General features: G+C 44.2%; 1 protein-coding gene across 8 annotated transcripts; it reads right to left on the bottom strand.

Annotated features, from left to right (window-relative positions):
* Window positions 1-2,818: 2,818 nt before the first annotated feature.
* On the bottom strand, window positions 2,819-15,787 carry brd2 (bromodomain containing 2). 8 transcript variants are annotated; one of them, XM_014177075.2, is made up of 12 exons: window positions 13,724-15,787; window positions 10,268-10,574; window positions 9,807-9,944; window positions 9,326-9,473; window positions 8,558-8,748; window positions 7,843-8,310; window positions 7,387-7,515; window positions 7,077-7,283; window positions 6,428-6,696; window positions 5,943-6,268; window positions 5,581-5,709; window positions 2,819-4,338 (listed from the first exon to the last, which is right to left on the bottom strand). In XM_014177075.2, the coding sequence occupies exons 1-12, from the start codon at window positions 13,753-13,755 to the stop codon at window positions 4,217-4,219; spliced, it is 2,466 nt and encodes an 821-aa protein (XP_014032550.2). In that variant the 5' UTR covers window positions 13,756-15,787; the 3' UTR covers window positions 2,819-4,216.
* Between the last annotated feature and the right edge of the window lie 10,478 nt (window positions 15,788-26,265).

Below are 26,265 nucleotides of genomic sequence, written 5' to 3'. Positions count from 1 at the left end.
CCTTAGACTTTGGCCAACCAGCCATGGCGGAGTTAGAGCCTACAAAAATACACCATTAATACTGCTCTTGATACTTTAATTGCAGCAGGTAATACAGAAATAATCCTATATTTTAACCTAGGCACAAACATTCAGACAAAGCAATGTAACTTCAATAGGCCAACCATATATCAGTGGTTTTCAACCTGTGGCCCGCGGTTCACAGGGATAATGCAAATGGTCCGCAAATATTTTCTGATATTTAATGCGAATATGTGAACACCTATTGTTATTGTCTGAATTGTTCTTGTTGATTTTTTCTTGACATGTTCAAATAACTCAAGCATAGATTGGTAACTTTTTTTCTAATTCAGTACACAGAAACAAGAGGCCATGAGTAACTTGGTCAGAAATGGCACCAAATGGCCTATAGGGGGTTCTGCCAACATTTACTATAGCCCATGTACTCAAACATGTTCCCTTAATGAAACTGCCAGACATACACTAAATGTATGTGGACATGCTTGTCAAACATCTCATTCCAAAACCATGGGCATTCCCTGTGGCTCAGTTGGTAGAGCATGGTGTTTGCAACACCAGCATAGTGTGTGCAACGCCAGGGTTGTGGGTTCAATTCCCATGGGGGGCCAGTCCAAAAAAAATGCATGAAATGTATGCATTCACTACTGTAAGTTGCTCTGGATAAAAGCATCTGCTAAATGACTAAAATGTTGGTCCCCTCTTTTCTGCTATAACAGCCTCCACCCTTCTGGGAAGGCTTTCCACTCGATGTTGGAACATTGCTGCTTCCATTCAGCCACAAGAGCATTGGTGAGGATGGGCAATTAGGCCTGGCTCGCAGTCGACGTTCCAATTCATCCCAAAGGTATTAGATGGGGTTGAGGTCAGGGCTCTGTGCAGGCCAGTCAATTTCTTCCACACCGATCTCGACAAACCATTTGGACCTGTATGGACCTCTTTTGGTGCACGGGGCATTGTAATGCTGAAACAGGTCAGGGCCTTCTTCAAACTGTTGCCACAAAGTTGGGAGCACAGAATCGTCTAATGTCATTGTATGCTGTAGGGTTAAGATTTCCCTTCACTGGAACTAAGGGGCCTACCCCGAACCATGAAAACAGCCCCAGACCATTAATCCTCCTCCACAAAACTTTACAGTTGGCACTATGTATTCGTGCATGTAGCATTCTCCTGGCATCCGCCAAACCCAGATTCGTCCGTCAGACTGCCAGATGGTTAAGCGTGATTCATCACTCCATAGAACAACACATTTCCACTGCTCCAGAGTCCAATGGCGGAGAGCTTTACACCACTCCAGCCGATGCTTGGCATACTGCATGGTGATCTTTGGCTTGTGTACGGCTGCTCGACCAAGGAAATCTATTCCATGAAGCTCCCGACGAACAGTTTGGAACTCGGTAGTGTTGCAATCGAGGACAGACGATTTTTACACGCTACGTGCGTCAGGACTCGAAGGTCCCGTTCTGTGAGCTTGTGGCCTACCACTTCGCGGCTAAGCCGTTGTTGCTCCTAGACGTTTCCACTTCACAATAACAGTCCAGTTGACCAGGACTGCTCTAGCAGGGCATACATTTTACAAACTGACTTGTTGGAAAGGTGGCATCCTATGATTGTGCCATGTTAAAAGTCACTGAGCCCTTCAGTCTATGGCTATGGAGAACGCATGGTTTTATACACTGGTCAGCAACGGGTGTGGCTGAAATAGCTGAATCCACTCATTTGGCCATGTAATGTACCTTCACTTGGGTCTTCTGCTCTCAGACATGAGAATTAGGCCAGAACACATTGGTTTTTGCACTGACTGCTGCCATCTAGTGATCAATGTCGCCACGGCAAGAACTTGACTGTTGAAAATAATTGCCACTAATAAAACAGCTTATCATCCTCCTTTTGAATCATTTCATGGGCCCACTTTATTGCTCAAAACAGACACAGAGTGAGTGTTAAAGACCTCTCTCTCTTTATTTGTAGTCGGACAGTTACGTTTTTTTTTTTTCTTTGAAAATAAACAGAGCAAGAAACAACCGCCTCACAATTGTAGGGGGTGAAAGAACATAACTAAGAACAAAATCAAACCTCATAGTTGTAGAAACATGCTCCAAAGTTGTGACTGTAAAATGTAAACTTTTTTCAACCGTGCCTTGTCTCCTTACAGCTGTACACATTTTTGTTTGAGTAGTTTGTCATTATTACCAATATCCAACTTTCTCCATTGACTTCCAAGTAAACGCAAGAAGGATTTGGTCTCAGTGTCCACTCAAATAAATAACTGATTACATGTACAAAATCAAAATTCTCAATTATATATATAAAAAAAATCTTGAACTAAATGAAAAAATCAGTTCAGTACCTCAGAATATCAAATAATACATATACCACTTCTGCTAAACGCACTACGAGCAAAGAAATGGTCACTACAATCTTCTTCCCAAATCAGATTTAGCTAAATTGAAGACAAAAAAAAATATTCAGCTGTCAAAATGTTAAAAGGCCAAGTTGTTAAAATAAATAGTGTGGTTTTGTGCCATAAAACTTTGTTATTGCAACGCTACGGGAATCAGACCTGGGGGACAGAAGGACGGCATGTAACCACCCCACTGAACCTTACTAAGATACCATCTACAAAAATATATTTTTTCCACCGATAAAATTAACTCTCAAAATCTAATCATTGTGCATTACTCATGCAAGTTAAAATGTCTTGCAAAAGAGATGTGGCCATTTCAGTAGTCTGTAGACTTCACTTGACACATCCTGGACATATCCAATTGACAGTGAACAAAACGAGGGAAGAATCTAGTTGTGGGTGTGGGTAATGCTGAGTGGAGAGATGTCCTCACAATTTATTTGCAGATTGGTCACAAGATAGAAACAGGTCATTTACAGAGTGAAACGTCGGAAAAAAGTTAGTTCACGTAAACCATTTGTGTACCACGGACAACGCTCTCAAGCTGTAGAAGTACATGCGTATGTTGCAGTCTTGATGCTCTTCAGTTTCTTCATGTATACTGAACCAAGGTGCTTTACAATGCAGAATTATTTCAAACGCCTGCATCAACAAGATGAGAAACTAAGCAGGGCTGTGTTTACTGTGCGAGGCCGTGCCACTCTCTCTCTCTCTCACACACACACTTTTCCTTCTAATTCCTTGTCATAAAACAGTTAATCTAAAGACAGCCTGTCCACACCTTTACTTTATCCCCACATTTGGGGATTCCTTAAAATTCTTCTTTATAAAAGAAAAATAGATATTTATATATTTGTACATAGTATATACACAAAGCATGGAGAGAAAGACATAGTACGAGATGATCCCAGAGTTCTGGACTATCTATCCTCCTCGCTTTCTAGAGCCAGTAGGGATCCTGCCATCTTTCTAGAGCCAGTAGAGATCCTGCCATCTTGAGATCCTGCCATCTTTCTAGAGCCAGTAGAGATCCTGCCATCTTGAGATCCTGCCATCTTTCTAGAGCCAGTAGAGATCCTGCCATCTTGAGATCCTGCCATCTTTCTAGAGCCAGTAGGGATCCTGCCATCTTGAGATCCTGCCATCTTTCTAGAGCCAGTAGAGATCCTGCCATCTTTCTAGAGCCAGTAGGGATCCTGCCATCTTGAGATCCTGCCATCTTTCTAGAGCCAGTAGAGATCCTGCCATCTTTCTAGAGCCAGTAGAGATCCTGCCATCTTGAGATCCTGCCATCTTTCTAGAGCCAGTAGGGATCCTGCCATTTTTCTAGAGTCAGTAGAGATCCTGCCATCTTTCTAGAGCCAGTAGATATCCTGCCATCTTTCTAGAGCCAGTAGAGATCCTGCCATCTTTCTAGAGCCAGTAGAGATCCTGCCATCTTTCTAGAGCCTGTAGAGATCCTGCCATCTTTCTAGAGCCAGTAGAGATCCTGCCATCTTTCTAGAGCCAGTAGAGATCCTGCCATCTTTCTAGAGCCAGTAGAGATCCTGCCATCGGCTCTTTTTCCTATGAGACGGCGCATCATCTATGTCAACCCTCTAGGTTTCTAGGGCAATGAAAAAAAGTCTCTCTCCATCCACTTCTGTTGGAACTGGATTCTCTCAACACATCTCTATCTTTTTTAATTCCGGGTCAGTTCTGACTATAGTCTGACCCGCCTGCAGCTCTGTTGGCAGTCCTGCTCTGTCCTGTCTGGGGTTCATTGGCTCAATGCCCATCCCTCTGGAGCTTTCAGTCCGAGTCACTGGTGTCAGAGGAGGACGAGGAAGAAGAGGAGGAAGAGTCTGAGCTGGAGCTGCTGGCGCTGAGGCGAGACGCTACGGCGTGGGGCTCCACTGCACTGGGCTTCTCTGCTGAGAGAGAGACACCGATACACACAGGGTCAAACACTTGGAATATAACGTTAAGACAACCCACACATTTTACACAGGCCTGAGCTGACCTCTTCCACTATGAAGGTGGATAGGGCCATACATAAGAGAACATGTATTTTAAATACATTTTGGCTTGTAGTTCCACATCTCTGTGAATGCTCTGAAAGTATACTGAACAAAAATATAAAACGCAACAATTTCAAAGATTTTAAAGATAAAGTTCATATAAGGAAATCAGGCAATTTAAATGAATTCATTAGGCCCTAATCAATGGATTTCATGACTTATATACAGATAGATATGCATCTGTTGGTCAGACACCTTCAAAAAACAAAATCAGAACACCAGACAATATCTGGTGTGACCAACATCTGCCTCATGCAGTGAGCATCCCAAACATGTCTGGTGAGTATGCAGGCCAGGGAAGAACTAGGACATTTTCAGCTTCCAGGAATTGTGTACAGATCCTTGCAACAAGGCTCCTTGCATTATCATGCTGAAACATGAGGTGATGGCGGCAGATGAATGGCATGACAATGGCCTCAGGATCTCGTCACGGTATCTCTGTGCATTCAAATTCCCACCGATAAAATGCAATTGTGCTCGTTGTCAACAGCTTATGCCCGTCCATACCATAACCCCACCAGTCACAATGGGGCACTCTGTTCACAACGTTGACATCAGCAAACCGCTCGCCCACAAGACGCCATACACGTGGTCTGCGGTAAATTCTCTAAAATGACGTTGAAGGCGGCTTTATGGTTGAGAAATGAACATTCAATTCTCTGGCAACAGCTCTGATGGACATTCCTGCAGTCAGCATACCAAACGCACGGGGTCTAAAAACTTGAGACATCTGTGGCATTGTGTTGTGTGACAAATTGCACATTTTAGAGTGGCCTTTTATTGTCCCCAGCACAAGGTGCACCTGTGTAATGATCATGCTGTTTAATCGGTTTCTTGATATGCCACACCTGTCAAATGGATGGATTATCTTGGCAAAGGAGAAATCCTCACTAACAGGAATGCAAAAACACATTTGTGTACAACATTTAAGAGATAAGCTTTTTGTGCTTATGGAACAGTTCTGGGATCTTCCATTTCAGCTCGTGAAACATGGGACCGACGCTTTACATGTTGCGTTTCTATTTTTGTTCAGGGTAGTTGCCATGTCTGCTGTGTCTATTCTTTGGACACTGACGCAGATGTATTCTGACTCACCTTTGGTTTTCTGAGGCTTCTTGCCAGAGTTGAGCTGCCCGCTGACATCCAGCAGCCTCTGCTCCAGTTCCAACTGCTTCTCCAGAGCCAGCTCCTCCCGGGACTTCCCTGCTCCACCTTTCTTCCCTACTAACAGAGAGGAGACCAGGGGGTTAGATGATGCAATGTCTGCATTCACCAACTGATCCAATAAACAGAGACTAAGTCACTATGATGCTACCCAGTGAAACCCATGAAATTTGTATGACATTTGAGTGAAATTGTGACATGAAAGCCCTATGGTTGCGCCCATCCTGGACACTTAGGGACCAGAGAACATTTGGGGGGGAAAGGTCCGGCGCTACACAGGAAAGCTCCCTCACCGTAGGGTTTGCGAGGCTTCTTGCGGAGGCAGGTCATGACGTAACGTTCCAGCTCGCGCAGCGTGGACGGCTTGAGCGTCTCAAAGTCGATCTCGATCTCCTCTGGGTTGGTGTCGCGCAGCGAAGGCTCGCGCGCCTGGATGATGTGAACCACGCGGCCCAGCTTCTCCCCGGGCAGCTTGTTGATGTCCAGGCTGAGCTGGCGCTTCTCGTCGTAGCTCATGGGCGACACCTCGTCTTCCTCCTCGGAGTCGTAGTGGGGGAGCATGGCGGCGGCGCTCATCTGGTGCATGCTGAGCGTCACCGCCTGAGACTTCTTGGAGGACCTGAGCGTGAGAGTGTGATTTAATGATTCAAGCCTGAAGGTAAACAGTTTGCTTTTGTCAAGAATAGTTTTTGGGAATGGTTATAGTATGGAGTAAATAAATCATATTATGACAGATGTTAAAATCGCTAGACACCACTTGCCAGTAGAGGGAACTCACTTGCTCTTGTTGCTCTTCTTGCCAGTGCTCCTCTTGCCCTGTGTGGAGCCTCCTTTGCTGCTCTTGGGTGTCTTCGTCATCTTCGGCGTCTTGGTGACCTTGGGCATTTTAGCCGGCCGAATGGGTATATCCTCTTCAGCTGGTATCCGGCTTCCCCGATGCTTCTCGGGCCTCTTCTTCTTCTTCTTGTCCTTCTTCTCTTTCTTCCTCTTAGGCTTGACGACGGGGCCCTGGGAGAGGGCTGCCAATTGCTCATGAACTGCTTTCAGCTGATGGGACCATGGAGAGGACACGGTCAGTGACTGTTGTGGCAAACACTTCCAGCTCAGGTTTACATAAATCATTTTGTATTTAAAAAGTGAAATATATATATATATATATACACTGTGGATCTTTTTTTTAATTACCTGCACTTTCTTGATTTTTCTGACAACTACATTATTGAAGAAAAATGTATTACTACAACAGATATGTGGTTGTCTCATCTAGCTGGTTGAAGACGAGCGCACTAACAGTAAGTCGCTCTGGATAAGAGCGTCTGCTAAATCACTAAAATGTAATGGAACTTTGTGATGTAACGTAGTCTGAATGTTGATGTGTGCGCGTGTGTTTGTGGTGTTGCGGTGGGCGCAGGGCTGGGTCAGTCTACCTGTGTACACACCTGTTCCTGCAGCTCGGCCAGGCGGTGTGCTCGCTCCTCCTCGCTGTCCGAGCTGGGGCTGCTGTCGCTCTCGCTGCTGGGGTCACTCTCAGACGAGGACGAGGAGGAAGATGAAGATGAGGAGTGCCCACCCATGGAAGCGGGAGGGGCCGCAGGCTCGTCGGGCATCTTGGCAAAGCAGAACTCAAAGACGTCCTGGCGAGAGAGGAAGATATCAGCTGTACGATACTACTGCTCAAAGGCATAGAAACGCAGCCAAGAAAAGACATCTCCATGCTTAAAATGTGTTGACCCGTACCTGTAGTTTGCGTGCCATGGCTACCACGTCATGGTCTGGAGGGTTGTACTTGTAGCAGTTAGAGTACATTATCCTCACGTCGCCGGCAAACTGCTGGGCATCCCGGTACTCTCGACTGTCCATTTTCCTCTGCAGAGGGAGAGTGAAGGAGGTTAATATCACAGATTTACTGACCGTCTACCTTCACGGTGCTTGATGCAGCTCTGATATACAGCCCTTACCTAGGGTCCATTGTGTGAGGATTACAAACAGGCTGTGTGGTGGAGCACAGGAGGCTGCTGAGGGGAGGACGGCTCATAGCCATGGCCAGAACAGAGCAAATGGAACGGAATCAAACACCTGGAAATCATGTTTGATGTATTTGATTCCGTTCCACTGATTCCGCTCCAGTCCTTACCACGAGCCCGTCCTCCCCAATAAGGTGCCACCGGCCTCCTGTGGTGGTGAGGCATGTACCTTGATGGTGCTGAGGTCCATGGGCTGCTTGATGATGTCGTGGTAGTCGTGTAGGCCCAGCATGGAGGCGTCCACTGGTTTGTAAAAGGGCCAGGCGTACGCTGCGTGCTTCTTGGACAGCAGCTCTTTGAGAATCCCGTTGCAGTACCGGAGCTGCTGGCCCAGTTTGCCGCGCCGCACCGGCTGGAGCTGCACAGAATCCGGCAGGTCCTTTTTCGGGGGCTTGATAGGGCGCCCACTGACTCCCCGTCTCCCTGCAGGTGCTTTGGTGCCCGCCGTGCCTCTGCCGCGGCCCATACCAATACCCATGCCGAGCCCCAAGCCATGGCCTACCCCCAGCGAGGTGAGTGTCAATGGGGAGTCGGGCCCGCCGGCCATGCCCATGCCAATCCCGCCAACGCCAACGGTGATGGGCATGGCCATGGTGGTGGGGGTGGTGGTGTCTGCTTTCCGCTTCACTCCCTTTTTCTGTTGGGAGACAAGAGACACAGGAGCTCTAGTCATTGGCTGAAAGCTTACCATTTTGGATAACAGGCCAAGAAAATAAATATATTTCTTTAAAAACACACAAAAAGAAAAGACGATGTCAGATGATGTCGCCAATTTCCTGCTAACATTGTTGCAGTAGGTGCTCTAAAGTAGCACAAACATTTGCATGGCCATCAGGTAAATTGTATAACAACTTTGTAGTTTAGGGGGTAAGTGAACACTGCACCTTGGCTGTGGGCTGTGTGGGGGATAAGCCTAGCATAGCAGGAGTACTGTGGAGGGTGAGAGGTAGGCTCTTGGCCAGGAGCGTCTGTGGGGGGGTGGAGAGCAGCGACTCTGGGGTGTCCGGCGTGGGGGGAGAGTACGCGGACTGGGACACTGCCGGGACCTGGTGAGCAGTCGTCACTCCTCCTGGTACTGAGGCAAATGAAGGGGAAAAGGTAGTTACGCATGGGAGTTCACACGTATTCATGTGGTCCTGTGTCGCTGAGTTGGTAAAACCTGGCGCTTGTAACATCAAGGATTGTGGGTTTGACTCCCGATAGAGACGCCCATAACAACAATGTATGCATCACTAGATCGCTTTAGATAAAAACATCTGCTAAATGGCATATTATATGATATATAGATTGATATGTAGATAGATATACACGTAGATATTATTCATATTCACATTATCTGACAGAGAGAGCCAATATCAAACACATTTCCCCAAAACAACCACACAAACAGAATCACACACATTCATTAACCACACACAAACAGAATCACACACATTCATTAACCACACACAAACAGAATCACACACATTCATTAACCACACACAAACAGAATCACACACATTCATTAACCACACACAAACAGAATCACACACATTCATTAACCACACACATTCATTAACCACACACATTCATTAACCACACACAAACAGAATCACACACATTCATTAACCACACACAAAACCCCCACCCCTCCATGCTCCCCTGGTGCTCACCTGTGGCCCTGCGTCCTCTGCCTGGCTTGCCCGGTTTGCCTCGTGGTGGTGGAGGGGGCAGTTCTATCTCCTCCTGGGGCATCTGGGCAACCTTCTGAAGGAAAGCTTTCTCCAGGGACTGGGCCATCAGAACAATATCATCTGTTGGCTGGGAGACAGTCACCATGGAAAAGCGTTACCCGGCTGGAGATTACATGTAGGGCACATAACTTCTCAAAATAGGATGTGAGATCAGCGTCATCTCCATCAGAAAAGATGATATCTTTAGACAGTTTATAAGACTGGGTTTATTAGTGCCGTATCTCTGACAGTTTCCAGAGACGTCAAATATAAATAGATAATACGATGTCGAGCTTTTAAACGCAAATGGCGTTTTGACTCCCTCTAGTGTCCAGCCAGTAGCCTCAGTTGGTCAATGGCTCATTTATGACAGTGAAAATGTTAACTGTGGTTACAGCATTTGTGTCTCACATACACACACCTTATTGTAGATGTAGCAGTTGGTGAACATGGTGTTGAAGTCCTGCATGCACTCGCTGGCGCTGCGGTAGTAGTTGTTCTCCAGGCGGCGCTTGATGGTCCCCATGTCCATGGGCTGTTTGATGATCTTGTGATAGTCCTGAGGCAGAGAGGAGCACGTTGACTTAACACTGCCGTGCTAATAATAAATAAACAGAGCTCTCCACGCCTATTCAGCGCTGTATTGTCTGTAAGCTTGGAAGAAAGGCTTTTAGAAAACTTTGAGAAGTTCCCAACCTAACATAAAAATATTCGAAATACCTTAGTTCTATTTACTTCTGAAAACTGTGACATCCTAATGGGCAAATAGGGTTAAATAACACTATTTGATTATCTATCGAGAAATATCCGCTGTCCGTCTGAGTTTGGCTAAGGTACAATGTGACTGGCCTCTCTGGAACAGTGGCTTGCAGGGACACTCACAGGCAGGCTGAGCTTGGAGGCGTCCACAGGCTCATGGAAGGGCCATGCGAAGTGATGCCTCCACAGGTACTTCATCATGGCTCTCTGGAGGAACTGCAGCTGGTTGGTGGCGCGGCCCTGCCGGTTCGTGTCGTGCACTAGGGGCCGTGGTGACCCAGAGGGGGGAGCTTGCCCGTGGGGGAGCAACGGCGGGCCCTCGAATCCCTCGAACAGCAATGATGGTTTCCGGATGCGCTTTCCGGGGCCCGGCGGGCCATGCTCCATCGCCATGATGCCATGCAGGACTACGTCGACCCCGCCCAGGGAGCTGTTGACGGAAAGGGAGGAGGGAATAAGCATAGAGCAATGGGGCACAAAGAAAAATGGGGAGGTGGAGAAAGGACAAGGTATTAGGATGACGCTGCAGCCCTCATTGAACAAGCCTTCTACTTAGCTAGCCCACTCGAAACATCTTAAATGAGGACAGGTTAGCAAAAAATATCCAGTCAACAGCGACTAATGCCTTCTCTCACCATGATTCCGTTTCAATTGAGCTTTGAGTCACAACTGCCTCATCGGCATTGACAGAAACTAAAGTACTAGCCAGACTACCAGTACTCACAGGCTGTAGGAAATATTATATATATATGGGTGTGGTTTCAGGAGTTCTTAGACAGCTGGCATCGGGCAGGCATTTGTGAGGTTCACCAAGTAGCCAAAAAGCTTACGCAATACACCACGACAAGGATGTAAGGGTATATTTAGCTTTGAGCGGTAGTTTGCATTGTTACACCATGAACCCTTTGACTGTTGAAACCTTTCTGTTGGCTGTGGTTTAGTGCCCCTGGCTGATAATATCTGTGGGTAAGTGGTCTCAATGGAAACAGTGTTATCTGTTGAAACTGTGATAAGAGGATGGCTGGACATACACAGCAACAGTTATGTCACTTTATGTTCGGTATGAGTATAACATGTTACATACAAACAGCCTGTTAAATGAAACGGTGGATTTAATGGAATGCAGTGACCATTATACTGGTGATATGATCCCGTAGTCCTGCCATTAAACACCCAGACGCTTAGAGGGGAGCAATGTTATAGAAATGGGGGAAGACAACACCTCCATGCGTTTAACTGCCCATTTCTCGTCTCCCTGGCAACGAAGCTAACATTATAAAACATGGTAACTAGAACCTACCCCCCACCAACAAAGTACAAGTCCACAGTCAATTGTGGTTTGTGCATCTAGCATTGTGATAGATACAACGCGTGTTTTAACCAGAATCATAAATGGAGGGGCTCAAGAGTGCAGTGATCAATTCACTCAGATCACAAGTGACCCTACCTAACCCTGTTCAAATGCCCCATTGACAAAAATGAGCTGATTTATTTACATACACCATAACTGAGTTTTTATAGACTAGTGAAACTGTGCAAAAAGCTTGTATTCATATTCCATGCCTTGTGAACATTAACTGTGTGTATTGAAAGGTGCACTGTTTCTCGGCAATTAGAAGCCACTTATGGCCAAATACTCTTGGTCTCTTCATAATTGCTATCAGGAATTAACTTCCTCTATACGGACAATCTAAAATAATATGGAAAATGTTCCAGTGATGCAACTGGGTGACATGTCTTGTTGTGCTTACATAAGATAGCGAACAGGGCTTGGTCCTCAAGATGAACTGACCAATTTTGAAAAAGTTCATATCAAAAAGCCCATTACCAACCACTCTATACTGTAGGCTGCGTCTACATGTCCCCTTCACTCAGACTAGATCAGTAGAGCTGCATCTTCCTCATAAGTGAACACCAGAGACTACTCAACCAGAATTTTATATTCACCTGTAACTTACCTTCACACGAACACAAACAAATAACTGATGCAGACAGTGCCCATTACATAACCTACGTGGAAGCCATGCTGTAGTGACTTGCTCCATTACCAACTCTACAAAATGAAGACTGTTTCAGAGTTTCTTGAATGAAGACATGGGTTTTGTAGCCTATGATGACCGTGACAATCCAAGTCACAGATATCCCCTCCCTTCTGCTCATAGCTTAATAATCAGCTGGTATTCAAATGATACAAGTAGGAAAAGACATTTGACATTTAGTGTACTTTATTACTTTCAAATACATAAAACACTTACATCACTGACACTTGTCAGCAACAAAAACATCAACATGAGCTACATCTCCTTTAAAAAAGTAATGTTTGGGAAAGGGAAGTCTGTACTAACCACAACATTATCTAATGTACATTTTACTTGAATGGTTACAAAAGAAAGTAGATGTCTTAATATTTTCAAGGTTTGGTGACTGGAAAGGTAGTGAGTGGATTGTGAGGCCATTGCTAGGACCTGATGGGAAACTATTCCCATCCAACAGTTAGATACTTGACTTGCACATGCTGATTAAAAACCATTGCAATGCCCCGGAGTTAGGCTGAAATATATGACGGCTAAATGATCAGCACTATCCATAACCGTGATGCAGCCATGACATGTGACGTTTACCACCCTGTTCGCCAAATATATCCCTCTCCATCCAAAAACAGGAGAACGAGACTCGCCAAATATTTCAAACCAGTAGTTAGTTACCAACCCAGCTCACCTCGTCTACCAAACCAGAGTCACCGCTACGTTAGTTCTACTCAAATACATTGGTGATGCAGTAGGTAGCTACATTAGCAAGTAACTTACTGTTATGCGTCTACGAAAACAGCTCAGTTAACTTTCTTAGCTTTCACTCGACGAGACGAGCTTTCAATGGCTAACGTAAGGAAAACAATCATGGCTATACTATATTCTTATATCCTTTAGTTTGCCAACTTCGAGTTAACGGAAAATAGCTAACTACCAGAGTAGACTTCCCGGTGAGCAATGACCGTCTGCTAGTTAGTAGCCTAGCCGTAAATTAGCTAGCTAACTAACACCGCAAACTTAGCGGTGCCAGTTACCGAGCAATAATATGCCCACCAAACAATCACAATGTGAAAGAACTTCGCTAACATGCCAACATTCACCCAGCCATTAACAGTTAGTTAACCAACAGGAAGAGAAAATAAAGAGCGATAGACAGTTATGCTCGTGTAAATCCAGTTTAGCGATATCCAACTAACGTTAGTTCGCTTGTTATCATGCCAGATGGGCTAGGCAATCCTACTACCGCAAGGACTAGCTGCTCGAGACGCTGGGAAGATGGCGTCGGTGCAGTACGATTTAAACGACAGGCGTCCCAAATAATGATTGTCATATTTTGCAGATTGACAGTGGTCACATCCTGACAATTGTCCAATATTGTTTTTTGTTGCAAAATTATACAAACGCTCTATGCCGACTGAGCAGTCTTGGTTTAACACTTTCGGTGAACATGTCGGTAATCAGAAAGCATCTGTTTATAAGTGAATACTATTCCTAATGCAACAATATGCTTTCAGATCGCAAACTTAAATTCAATTAGCCCGATCGGTACCTGTCATGGGGCGGGTTTATGGCCGTCTCCATCGCGATGGATCCGGATTCTGTTTAAATACCAATATTCAAGTTCCTGTTTTGCCCGTCCTTTCCTCCAGCCCCCACCGAATCCAACTGATCACTGCTTCAGCGAAATGGCATCTCTCGTCTATGCCCGACAATTTATAGACCAACCATGCATTCTATTGGATACGGAATATAAGACTACGCCCTATGGTTTTCTATTCGCAGTTGAACATGTCAACCAGAGTAACCACACCTCCAAACACTCATTTGTTTTCCTATATGCTTCCCATCCAACCTATTCGCATAATGTTATTATCAATCAAACTACATTCGCAATATTACTGGCTAGACCTCCCAGCACTCAAAATGTGTACATTGATTGGTTATTTTACGTAGTCTATTACGAAATGCGACATCCAACAACCCGCCCTTTCGCTTATCAAATTACATTACGTCAGCGTGGGCAAGGCAACGATAATGATTGGTCGCTGAACCTCTAGCGCGAACTTCCAGAGTGAACAGAAAGCAAGCCATTGGTTAGCGAGTTCGGTCGCACGTATCTATCAGATGCCAAATGTAGGCCGAGCGCTTAAAAACATTTCTTTTCGAGTAGCCGCATTTTGGTTGTGTTTACGGAGCGCCATCTTGAAGTGTACACGAGCTTGACTGTGCATACATGAGATGGTGTCACAAAATGTACAAGTAATACCACTCCCTGCGTTGGATCAAAAGGGCGATGATCATAACGCCTAGTTCCAAACAGCGTGCTGTCTGACCTAACTACATATTTTACCAGGAATCATTTCTGACAAGAAAGGCTACCATTATCCGAGGCCTACTAATGTAAGAACTCAACCATGGCCTGACATACTATTAATAGCTCAACATTTGGACAAAATAGCTTAACTCACACTGAAGCTGAGGTTTTAAATGCAAAGGAAATTGCCCTCCATGGAATGACACAGCAATTCTCTCAACTCTTGCTGAAATGGTTATCAAATGAGATAAGATTTACTTTTAAAAGGCCCTTCAAGCAAAGGTCGCAACTGTTAAGAATTTTAGCGCAAAGTTGCTCATCTTCAATAACACCCAAGTAGGCCGCATTCACGATTTGAACATTTCAACTAAATCATAACTATAAAGCTTCAAATCTTCAACAGTAGCTGTCCAGAGAAAACCCAAACCAGCTAACGTTTGTTATATCTACATTTAACTTATACAACTAAATCCCCAACCAGTTCCTATCATACCAAGAAACTCATTCGACCAAGTCCAACAAACTAGAGTATACTGGATTATCAGCACAATGCCAACCTTCGACAAAAAGAAACTCGTAAAAGTAGTTTTAAAAGCTCTACAAAATGGTTCCCAAACGATAATACCCATCCCCCACACCAAGGTTACACGTTCTCTTCAATGTCACGCCACTAAATCCTCGCCATTTTCAATATATACGGACAAAAAGTATACATTTGAAAGCTTCTAAATACAACGAAACTTGAATTAAACCATACATTAATATTTGTCTTAATCTTGAGTAAATACCAACAAAAATAGTTTGCTAATTGACTCCCAGGGTTACATAAAACTTAACTATTAAAAATCTCATTTTGTAAATCCATTATGCAAAGTAAAAACTTTACTTCAAAATTCTCCTTGTCCTCCATCACGACACTTTTTTTTTCAACACATTTCCCTCAAACATGTCCGACTTCTTCATCATTCTCGGGGTGGGGGAAGGGAAGTCATGTGATGAATAAGCTCATGGCAAAACGTTTGCCAAAAAATGTCTAGGCTACACACTCACTACCCCAGGAAAAAAAGATATTGACGTATCCAGAAATTGTCATCTTGCCGTTACAAATCATATTCTTTGTCCACATGTTGCTGTATAAAAGTTAATTCGACCATATTGTTGATAACTTGGCGAAATCCTGAACAAAGGGCACGCTTTCGAGTATCAAAGCGTTGCTCCAATTGGACAAACCCAAACCACGTGGTGCGTATTGGATTGATTGAAACGTTTCCTTGACAAAACTGCAGTAATCCATGCAAGCGGACAACATACATTTCCAGCATCGACACGACCCTTATATTTGTTATAACTGCAGGTCTTCTCTTGACAAAGTTTATATTTTGGTTACCAGCGTAGTGGCTGCCACTGCGACAGCAAAAGCAAGCTGCTGCGCATGCGTAAAATATGGGCGAGCCAGTGGAAAGTGGGATATTGCCTCTATACAGAGTAGACTCTGTTCTAAGGTCCGTTTTCCATTTGGAGAAGGCAGAGAAGTTTCGTTAGGACCTGGAGATGGTATCTGATTCTAGATCTGTGGTCACTCATGCAACTTCTACCTTCAGCTCTTATGAAGATTATTATCAGAGATTAGTATTTGTAATGTATTGAAAATGTAAAATAAAATGTTTGAAAGAAAGAAAATTTGAATTCAAGTAACACTAGGCTAAACATTAGATCATTTCGGAAAAATGATTGTGGGTAGTTGTTTAAGACACAAGATCATATAGTATATTGGGAATTTATTTAATCTCCAAACTACAAAGACATTTTCATTGTTATCTTGCCACGATGTTGCCGCAACCTCACGTCTACAGCATATCAGGTCAGTAGGCCTATGCACCACACACTGACATATTTGGGGGATATTCTGGCCAACTTGAGGTGGCCATCGCTGTGTCGTTAATGATCTAATCAGGCTTCCAACAGAGAACAAGCTGTCCTTTGTGCTTTCTCAGGACTTGACAAATGGATAGGCCTTGCTGCTGAAGTTGTATGCTCGCACCCCACCCTCAGTTCACAGCGCTCACTCAAGAGGAAGACGTCTCTGAGTCACCAAAGCATTCGGTGGATGAGCCCTGTTACATGATGATTTGGCCAGCAGGGGAAGTGGTTGCTAGGGAAGCTCTCTCCATCACGACTGGCAAGCCATCCTTGGCAACATCCCCCTTGACAACTGACAACGCAAGCAGAGTAGTGTGGAAATACAAGGGAAGGTACAATATGGCTCGCCAGTTCATGGCTATGGAAGATTATTTTCCTAACTTGCATTTGTTGAGCAGACCCTCTCTCCTTCCTTTCACATTCTATGTATACCATGAACAATTAGCATTATGGCATAAATGTTATAACTTGATTGAATACCTAATAAAACGTGGGCTAGTAGGCCTTCTAACTTTATTTATTTGGTCCCTCAGCTCCCTTGCATTAACTGACTGTTTGTGGCTGTGTATAATAAAATAGCTGGAATGGAAATATTAGGCCTACTGTCATTGTACCAATGTTTTTCCTACTCCACACCTACTGTACTTTGCAGTGCTCTATGTTCATCAGGGAAGCTCATCAGGCAGAAGCGCCTGTAGCATAGCAGACCCAGAGTGGCCAAGGGAGGTGATAGGTGGGAAGAAGGAGGACCCATGATTGTACAAAAACAATGTATTGCAGATGCAGGATTTCAGGAAACATGGCTTGTCTCGAAAACAGTTGTCCATAGCACCAACATTCAGGATGCGAAAACTCACAAAAATGACAGATGACGGTGAGTCTAAAGACTAGCCTCTCAATAGGGTTCCTACTGTAGCTAAGACTAGGCCTAACCCTTTTGCAGTTCTAGACAGAGCCTAACTATCTCCTTACTGGGACTAAAGAGAGTATACCAGGACAGCAGATATCAACTGCCTGTAGTCAGAGGAGGCCGGTGGGAGGAGCTATGGGAGGACAGGCTCATTGTAATGGCTGGATTGGAATTAATGGAGCGGAGTCAACTGTGTGGTTTCCATATGTTTTATACCGTTCCATTAATTCCATTCCAGCCATTACAATTAGCCCATCCTCCTATAGCTCCTCCCACCAGCCTCCTCTGCTGTGCATACAGGACACAACAAACGTCCTGTGGAGCACATTGTAAAATGATATTCAAACCTGAGCTGAGAGAAAAGGACAGCATTCATCCCTTTTTTCCTCAACCCTACCCACACTTATTAACCAATGAGAATGAGCATTTGATTAGAATAACTTACATTTATTAATTAGACCAGGTAACACTGTGGAAAACATGATTTAAGTTAATTGCATTCATTAGTTTAAATTGCCATATTTAGTCATACTTTAGTTTAAAAATACAGAGCTACAGTACATCAAATAGAACATAACACATGGGTGAACTACACGCTAATTATGTAACTCACCACACCTAGCTTCCACCTGCGCAACCAACTCGGTAGCAAACAATTAAGATCAGGAACACCTAAACGTGTAGATAGTGCACTTTGTCCAAACCACACAACCACACACATTTTTAGGTAATATTGAAATACATTTTAAAGACCTTTTAAAATGGTGATGAAGCCAGTCTAAGGCTGCCTCATCACAGAGACCCTAAGTGAGATTTGGTTGGGGTGGCCCAGCAACCTCACAAGCAAAACATTTTAGATAACTGGCTAGACTACCTTACCTGGCAATCTAGAAAATGTTAGCTGACATGTTAGCTGACATTGAGTGACTGCCAGTGACTGACATAATAAGTGGAACATTTCGAAATTGCAACTTGTGTATTCTAATTTCTAACTTTTAACAGTAAATTGAGACTCCAACTGAATTCCTAAATATTTTTTTTACTTAGCGGGCCAAACCAAACACCCGCAGGCCCCAGTTTGGTCGACCCTGCTCTATGTGTTGTTTTGACAACCCTGTATTTTAAACATGGTTCTGTCCTAATGCCAGCACAAACAGTGTGCCTGTCAAATTGAAAAGCCTCAAGTGCAAATTAAACCTACTCCTAAAAAGCATGCCCAATGGAGAATCTCTATTGAAAGTGATTTTAAGTACGGGAATAGACTTAACCTGGATCCCCAAAACCAGCCATGTGTCTGAAACATGGGCTCAAACTCTAATTCTAATTTAGAACTAATTGATACTCAAATTACATTAAATATATGTAGTGCTGCACGGTTTGTACAAATGTGTCCAGGCTTCTAAAACAGCTGTGTAATAATGCATTCATGCTCTCAAAAGGAAGGCAGCATCTAAGAATGATGATTAGCATCGGAATAGAAGTGGGTGCTTCCCTCAGAAGGTTACTCCAAGGAGTAGAACACTCAGGGTTCAGAGTGTTCTTGGAACAGACACGGTTCACTAAAGCTTTTTCAAAGAGTAACTATTTAACAGTGTTGGGGAGTAGTGAACTACATCTAGTTCAACTAGTAATTGAACTATATTTTGCTGTAGCTTGGTGGTAGTTGAACTAAAATCAAATCTTTGTAGTGTTTTCAGTAGTTAATTACTTTTTTTGCCATGTAACACACTACCTTTTTTTTTGCAAAGAATTCCCTTTCCTTTTCAGCATCAAACCTGCCTAATTCTCACTTGAAACATAGCTTGTGTGTTAAATCGCCTAAATTACACATTCTGTTAACATTGACGCCAGAGTGATCTACTCTTGCAATTTGTAATCTATGACATTTCAGATTTAGATATGATAATTTATCACAAAGTATTTTGGATGTAGTGAAAATAAATAAATACAATATAAATGTAGGACAAATCACACATCACAACAAGAGAGACAACACAACACTACATAAAGAGAGACCTAAAGACAACAACATAGCAAGGCAGAAACACATGACAACACAGCATGGTAGCAACACAAAATGACAACAACATGGTAGCAGCACAAAACACAGTACAAACATTATTGGGCACAGACAACAGCACACAGGGCAAGAAGGTAGAGACGACAATACATCACACAAAGCAGCCACAACTGAATGATGTCAGATCACTTCTGTGTTTGAGTCAGTGCACTGGTCTGGTCAATGATTGATTTCTTGGGTGGAGCTTAATTAGTGATTCTCAGGGTCGTTCTCACTATTTTATCCCCCCATCTGCTAGCTGAAACAACAGGCAGAAAGATAGTACTTTCAGCCTGATGGTTGACAAACAGGCTGGGAGGTGTGAATGGCTGGTATGCCATCCCATTGTGGCACCTTCCCTGTTTTTCCGCTCCACAGAATGAAATGAAAAACAAGGGAGCAGCCTGGAAATGCACTGGTAAACAACCCTTAACAATTGTCATATCATTCAATCATTGGGATTCAAGCTTTTCTACATGCATGGTAGAAAGAAAGTGGTTTTTTCATCGTGGATGTCTAGATTTAGTCAAAGTAGAAGTCTGAAGAATTTTCATTTTTTTTTTTAAACTATACCTATCAAACTGATGTGTTTATATACTTTCACAAAAGGTAAGTAAGTTCTTTGCCCTATTTTGTTGACTGTTGTGAATCAACCGAAAATCTGGTTCCACTCTGAGGTACCAGTTCAGAGGGGAAGATACACTGAGATAGTGTTGAATCTGAACATCTTTCATTGTTGATTTGACCAGTACTTGCCAGACAGTACAACCTGGATTCAGGGCTAGACGTAACATAGTAAATGTAAATCCAGGGTAGTACAAATCTTACATTTCATATGGTATGTATTCATTTGCGGATGTCCATCATCCTTTTCTATGATATGTTAGACATAGTTCAAATGATATGTTACGAATTGCGATTCTTACAATATGTTACTAATTCCAATTTGTTGTGGCTGACTTTAGCTAGGTGGCTAAAATTAGCTAGGGTTAGGGTTAAGATCAAGGTTATGGTTATGAGTTAGGTTAAAAGGTTAGGGGAAGGGTTAGCTATCATGCTAAGTAGTTGCAATGTAGATAAAAAGTAGTAAGTAGTTCCAAAGTTGCTAATTAGATATAATGTTAAAGTTGTCTATGATGAGATAAAAAAAAACGCAACATTTGGGTTGCTAGACGTTCGGGTTACGTGCCTACCTATCCTCCCCGACCAACCACTCTACTTTCTTTTTGCCTTAACCTTCTGTCTTATGTAACCAAACTAAACTTAACATACTGTATCATGCTCAATGGAGTGTTTCGGATTTCCATTTACTATGTTACGTCTGGTCTATGAGACCAGGCTGGACAGTCATGTATGCATGCGGGTCAGTCAAAATACAAAGAAGAGATGTCCCAAATGGACATATACAGTCTGGTTCATATACAGTCTAAGCAGACCAGACCCAGCTGCTATCACGTTGGTGCCTATAGGAGAGCCACCTTTAGCAGACCGGAATTGTGACAATTTTTTTCAATGGTAGTAAGACATCTTAATTTATCCACCATCCTTGCTAGTACTTCTACTAGATTAATGATATACACAATGGTGTATATACCATGTTACCTTTGGTACCCTGTCCTGCAGTCACCATTTTTTCACAGTTTTTATTTTACATGAACGGATCCGTTTCAAGTCAGGGCCATCTAGAAACAATTACAATGACATGCTCCGTTAACACAGTGCTACAGTGTCATCTAGTGGTCATTATTAGCGTGTGCTGCAATCTTTATACCAAAAGGATACATGTCCCACCGGCGACAGACATCAGATCAACATTTACAGTCTGGTGTTCAACCTTCCCAAGTTCTCTCACGTCACCCCGCTCCTCCGCTCTCTCCACTGGCTTCCAGTTGAAGCTCGCATCCGCTACAAGACCATGGTGATTGCCTACGGAGCTGTGAAGGGAACGGCACCTCCATACATTCAGGCTCTGATCAGGCCCTACACCCAAACAAGGGCACTGCGTTCATCCACCTCTGGCCTGCTGGCCCCCCTACCTCTGAGGAAGCACAGTTCCCGCTCAGCCCAGTCAAAACTGTTCGCTGCTCTGGCACCCCAATGGTGGAACAAGCTCCCTCACGACGCCAGGACAGCGGAGTCAATCACCACCTTCCGGAGACACCTGAAACCCCACCTCTTTAAGGAATACCTAGGATAGGATAAAGTAATCCTTCTAACCCCCCCCTTAAAAGATTTAGATGCACTATTGCAAAGTGGTTGTTCCACTGGATATCATAAGGTGAATGCACCAATTTGTAAGTCGCTCTGGATAAGAGCGTCTGCTAAATGACTTAAATGTAAATGTAAATTTAGTTTTGTATTTGCATTTGGTTGAGTTGTCAACTAACGTGAATTCCACGTGAAATCAACAAAACATTTCACAATGTCATTGGATTTAGTTTAAAAGTTGGGTGGAAAAAAGACAAAATGCCCTAATGTTGGTTACTTTTTGAAAACACAATTAGTTTTCCACGTTGATTACATCAAATCAAATGTTATTTGTCACGTGCGCCGAATACAACAGGTGTAGATCTTACCGTGAAATGCTTACTTACAAGCCCTTAACCAGCAATGCAGTTTTAAGAAAGTAAGAGTTAAGATTTTTTTAAATACTAAATAAACTAAAGTAAACAATAAAATAACAATAACAAGGCTATATACAGCAGGTACCAGTACCGAGTCAATGAGCGAGTGTACAGGTTAGTCGTGGTAATTGAGGTAATGTACATGTAGGTAGGGGTAAAGTGACTATGCATAGATAATAGATTATAAACAGCGAGAAGCAGCAGCATAAACAAAGGGGGTTGGGGGATGGGTCAATGCAAATAGTCCAGGTAGCCATTTGATTAGCTGTCAGCAGTCTTATTGCTTGGGGGTAGATGCTGTTAAGAAGCCTTTTGGACCTAGACTTGGCGCTCCTGTACCACTTGCCATGCGGTAGCAGAGAGAACAGTCTATGACTAGGGTTGCTGGAGTCTTTGGAAATGTTTAGGACCTTCCTCTGACACTGCCTGGTATAGAGGTCCTGGATGGCAGGAAGCTTGGCCCCAGTGATGTACAGGGCTGTACGCACTACCCTCTGTAGCGCCTTGCGGTTGGAGGCCAAGCAGTTGCCATACCAGGTGGTGATGCAACCACTACAGTCCCGTCGAGGAGAATGGGGGCGTGCTCGGCCCGCCTTTTTCTTGTAGTCCACAATCATCTCCTTTGTCTTGATCACATTGAGGGAGAGGTTGCTGTCCTGGCACCACACTTCCAGGTCTCTGACCTCCTCCCTATAGGTTGTCTCATCATTGTCAGTGATCAGGCCTACCACCGTTATGTAGTCGGCAAACTTAATGATGGTGTTGGAGTCGTGCTTGTGTAACCGATGTGAAATGGCTAGTTAGTTAGCGGTGGTGCGCGCTAATATCATTTCAATCAGTGACGTCACTCGCGCGATGGGTAACTATGCTTCGGTGGGTGTCAGTTGTTGATGTGTGCAAGGGTCCCTGGTTCGAGCCCAGGTTGGGGCGAAGAGAGGGACGGAACCTACACTGTTACACTTGGCCACGCAGTCATGGATGAACAGGGAGTACAGGAGGGGACTAAGCACGCACCCTTGAGGGGCCCCCATGTTGAGGATCAGCGTGGCAGATGTGTTGTTGCCTACCCTTACCACTTGGATCCAGTTGCGGAGGGAGGTGTCCCAGGATCCTTAGTGATGAGATTTGAGGGCACTATGGTGATGAACGCTGAGCTGTAGTCAATGAACAGAATTCTCATGTAAGTGTTCCTTTTGTCCAGGTGGCAAAGGGCAGTGTTGAGTGCAATAGAGATTGAATCATCTGCGGATCTGTTGGGGCAGTATGCCAATTGGAGTGGGTCTGGGTTTCTGGGATGATGGTGTTGATGTGAGCCATGACCGGCCTTTCAAAGTACTTCATGGTAGTCATTTAGACAGGTTACCTTGGTCTTCTTGGGCACAGGGACTATGGTGGTCTGCTTGAAACATGTACATTGTGAACATGTAGGTATTACAGCCGCAGCTCGTGGCTGGGCTTCTCTTTGCAGTCCGTAGTAGTTTGTAAGCCCTGCCACATCCAACGAGCGTCAGAGCCAGTGTAGTAGGATTCAATCTTAGTCCTGTATTTACGCTTTGCCTGTTTGATGGTTCATCTGAGGGCATAGTGGGATTTCTTATAAGCATCTGGGTTAGAGTCCCGCTCCTTGAAAGTGGCAGCTCTAGTCTTTAGCTCAGTACAGATGTTGCCTGTAATCCATGGCTTCTGGTTGGGGTATGTATGTACGGTCACTGTGGGGACAATGTCATCGATGCACTTATTGATGAAGCTGGTGACTGATGTGATATACTTCTCAATGCCATCGGATGAGTCCCGGAACATATCCCAGTCTGTGACCGGAAACATGACCGAATACAAACAGTGTAGCTATTCCCTCCGCAAGGCAATCAAACAAGCTAAGTGTCAGTATAGAGACAAAGTAGTCACAATTCAACGGCTCAGACACGAGAGGTAAGTGGCAGGGTCTACAGTCAATCACGGACTACAAAAGAAAAATCAGTCCCGTCGCGGACCACGATGTCTTGCTCCCAGACAGACTAAAAAACGTTTTTGCTTGCTTTGAGGACAATACAGCACCACTGACACAGCCCACTACCAAAACCGGCGGGCTCTCCTTCTCCGTGGCCGACATGAGTAAAACATTTAAATGTGTTAACCCTCGCAAGGCTGCCGGCCCAGACGGCATCCCCAGACGCGTCCTCAGAGCATGCGCAGACCAGCTGGCTGGTGTGTTTACGGACATATTCAATCAATCCCTATCCCAGTCTGCTGTTCCCACATGCTTCAAGAGGGCCACCATCGTTTCTGTTCCCAAGAAACCTAAGGTAACTGAGCTAAATGACTACCGCCCCGAGCATTCACTTCCGTCATCATGAAGTGCTTTGAGAGACTTGTTAGGGTTAAACTGGCTATTTGTTTGCATAACCTATATAATATACCGGGGAAGCTATGCTACAATATTAAGTATATAAACTACGGATAAATCAACTGCTGAAGACAAGAACTTCACCCGGCGACAGGAAGTGCGTCACAAGGCTGGGACCTGCCTGCACGCCGACGATAGGATGAGCAAGTTTAAACCACGCTCATCCTCGCTCTGACAGGCCAGCATTGAGCGGGAACTATCTCTGTCAGAGTATATAAGAGAGAACAATAAGATGTGACGCTCTCTTCTCTGTCTGCCCTGCGTGGTGTCACAGCGAGACCGTATATACAGCGGGGCAAAAAAGTATTTAGTCAGCCACCAATTGTGCAAGTTCTCCCACTTAAAAAGATGAGAGCGGCCTGTAATTTTATTCAAAGGTACACGTCAACTATGGCAGACAAGATGAAAAAAAATATCCAGAAAATCACATTGTAGGATTTTTTATGAATTTATTTGCAAATTATGCTGGGAAATAAGTATTTGGTCACCTACAAACAAGTAAGATTTCTGGCCCTCACAGACCTGTAACTTCTTCTTTAAGAGGCTCCTCTGTCCTCCACTCGTTACCTGTATTAATGGCACCTGTTTGAACTTGTTATCAGTATAAAAGACATCTGTCCACAACCTCAAACAGTCACACTCCAAACTCCACTATGGCCAAGACCAAAGAGCTGTCAAAGGACACCAGAAACAAAATTTAGACCTGCACCAGGCTGGTAAGACTGAATCTGCAATAAGTAAGCAGCTTGGTTTGAAGAAATCAACTGTGGGAGCAATTATTAGGAAATGGAAGACATACAAGACCACTGATAATCTCCCTCGATCTGGGGCTCCACGCAAGATCTCACCCCGTGGGGTCAAAATGATCACAAGAACGGTGAGCAAAAATCCCAGAACCACACGGGGGGACCTAGTGAATGACCTGCAGAGAGCTGGGACCAAAGTAACAAAGCCTACCATCAGTAACACACTACGCCGCCAGGGACTCAAATCCTGCAGTGCCAGACGTGTCCCCCTGCTTAAGCCAGTACATGTCCAGGCCCGTCTGAAGTTTGCTAGAGAGCATTTGGATGATCCAGAAGAGGATTGGGAGAATGTCATATGGTCAGATGAAACCAAAATAGAACTTTTTGGTAAAAACTCAACTCGTCGTGTTTGGAGGACAAAGAATGCTGAGTTGCATCCAAAGAACACCATACCTACTGTGAAGCATGGGGGTGGAAACATCATGCTTTGGGGCTGTTTTTCTGCAAAGGGACCAGGACGACTGATCCGTGTAAAGGAAAGAATGAATGGGGCCATGTATCGTGAGATTTTGAGTGAAAACCTCCTTCCATCAGCAAGGGCATTGAAGATGAAACGTGGCTGGGTCTTTCAGCATGACAATGATCCCAAACACACCGCCCGGGCAACGAAGGAGTGGCTTCGTAAGAAGCATTTCAAGGTCCTGGAGTGGCCTAGCCAGTCTCCAGATCTCAACCCCATAGAAAATCTTTGGAGGGAGTTGAAAGTCCGTGTTGCCCAGCGACAGCCCCAAAACATCACTGCTCTAGAAGAGATCTGCATGGAGGAATGGGCCAAAATACCAGCAACAGTGTGTGAAAACCTTGTGAAGACTTACAGAAAACGTTTGACCTGTGTCATTGCCAACAAAGGGTATAATAACAAAGTATTGAGATAAAATGTTGTTATTGACCAAATACTTATTTTCCACCATAATTTGCAAATAAATTCATTAAAAATCCTACAATGTGATTTTCTGGATTTTTTTTCTCATTTTGTCTGTCATAGTTGAAGTGTACCTATGATGAAAATTATAGGCCTCTCTCATCTTTTTAAGTGGGAGAACTTGCACAATTG

The sequence above is a fragment of the Salmo salar genome, chromosome ssa27 (genome assembly GCF_905237065.1).
Source record: "Salmo salar chromosome ssa27, Ssal_v3.1, whole genome shotgun sequence".
In the NCBI taxonomy this organism is placed as follows: Eukaryota; Metazoa; Chordata; class Actinopteri; order Salmoniformes; family Salmonidae; genus Salmo; species Salmo salar.
Note: the sequence above shows the minus strand (reverse complement) of the source record. Positions and strands in the feature narration are given on the sequence as shown.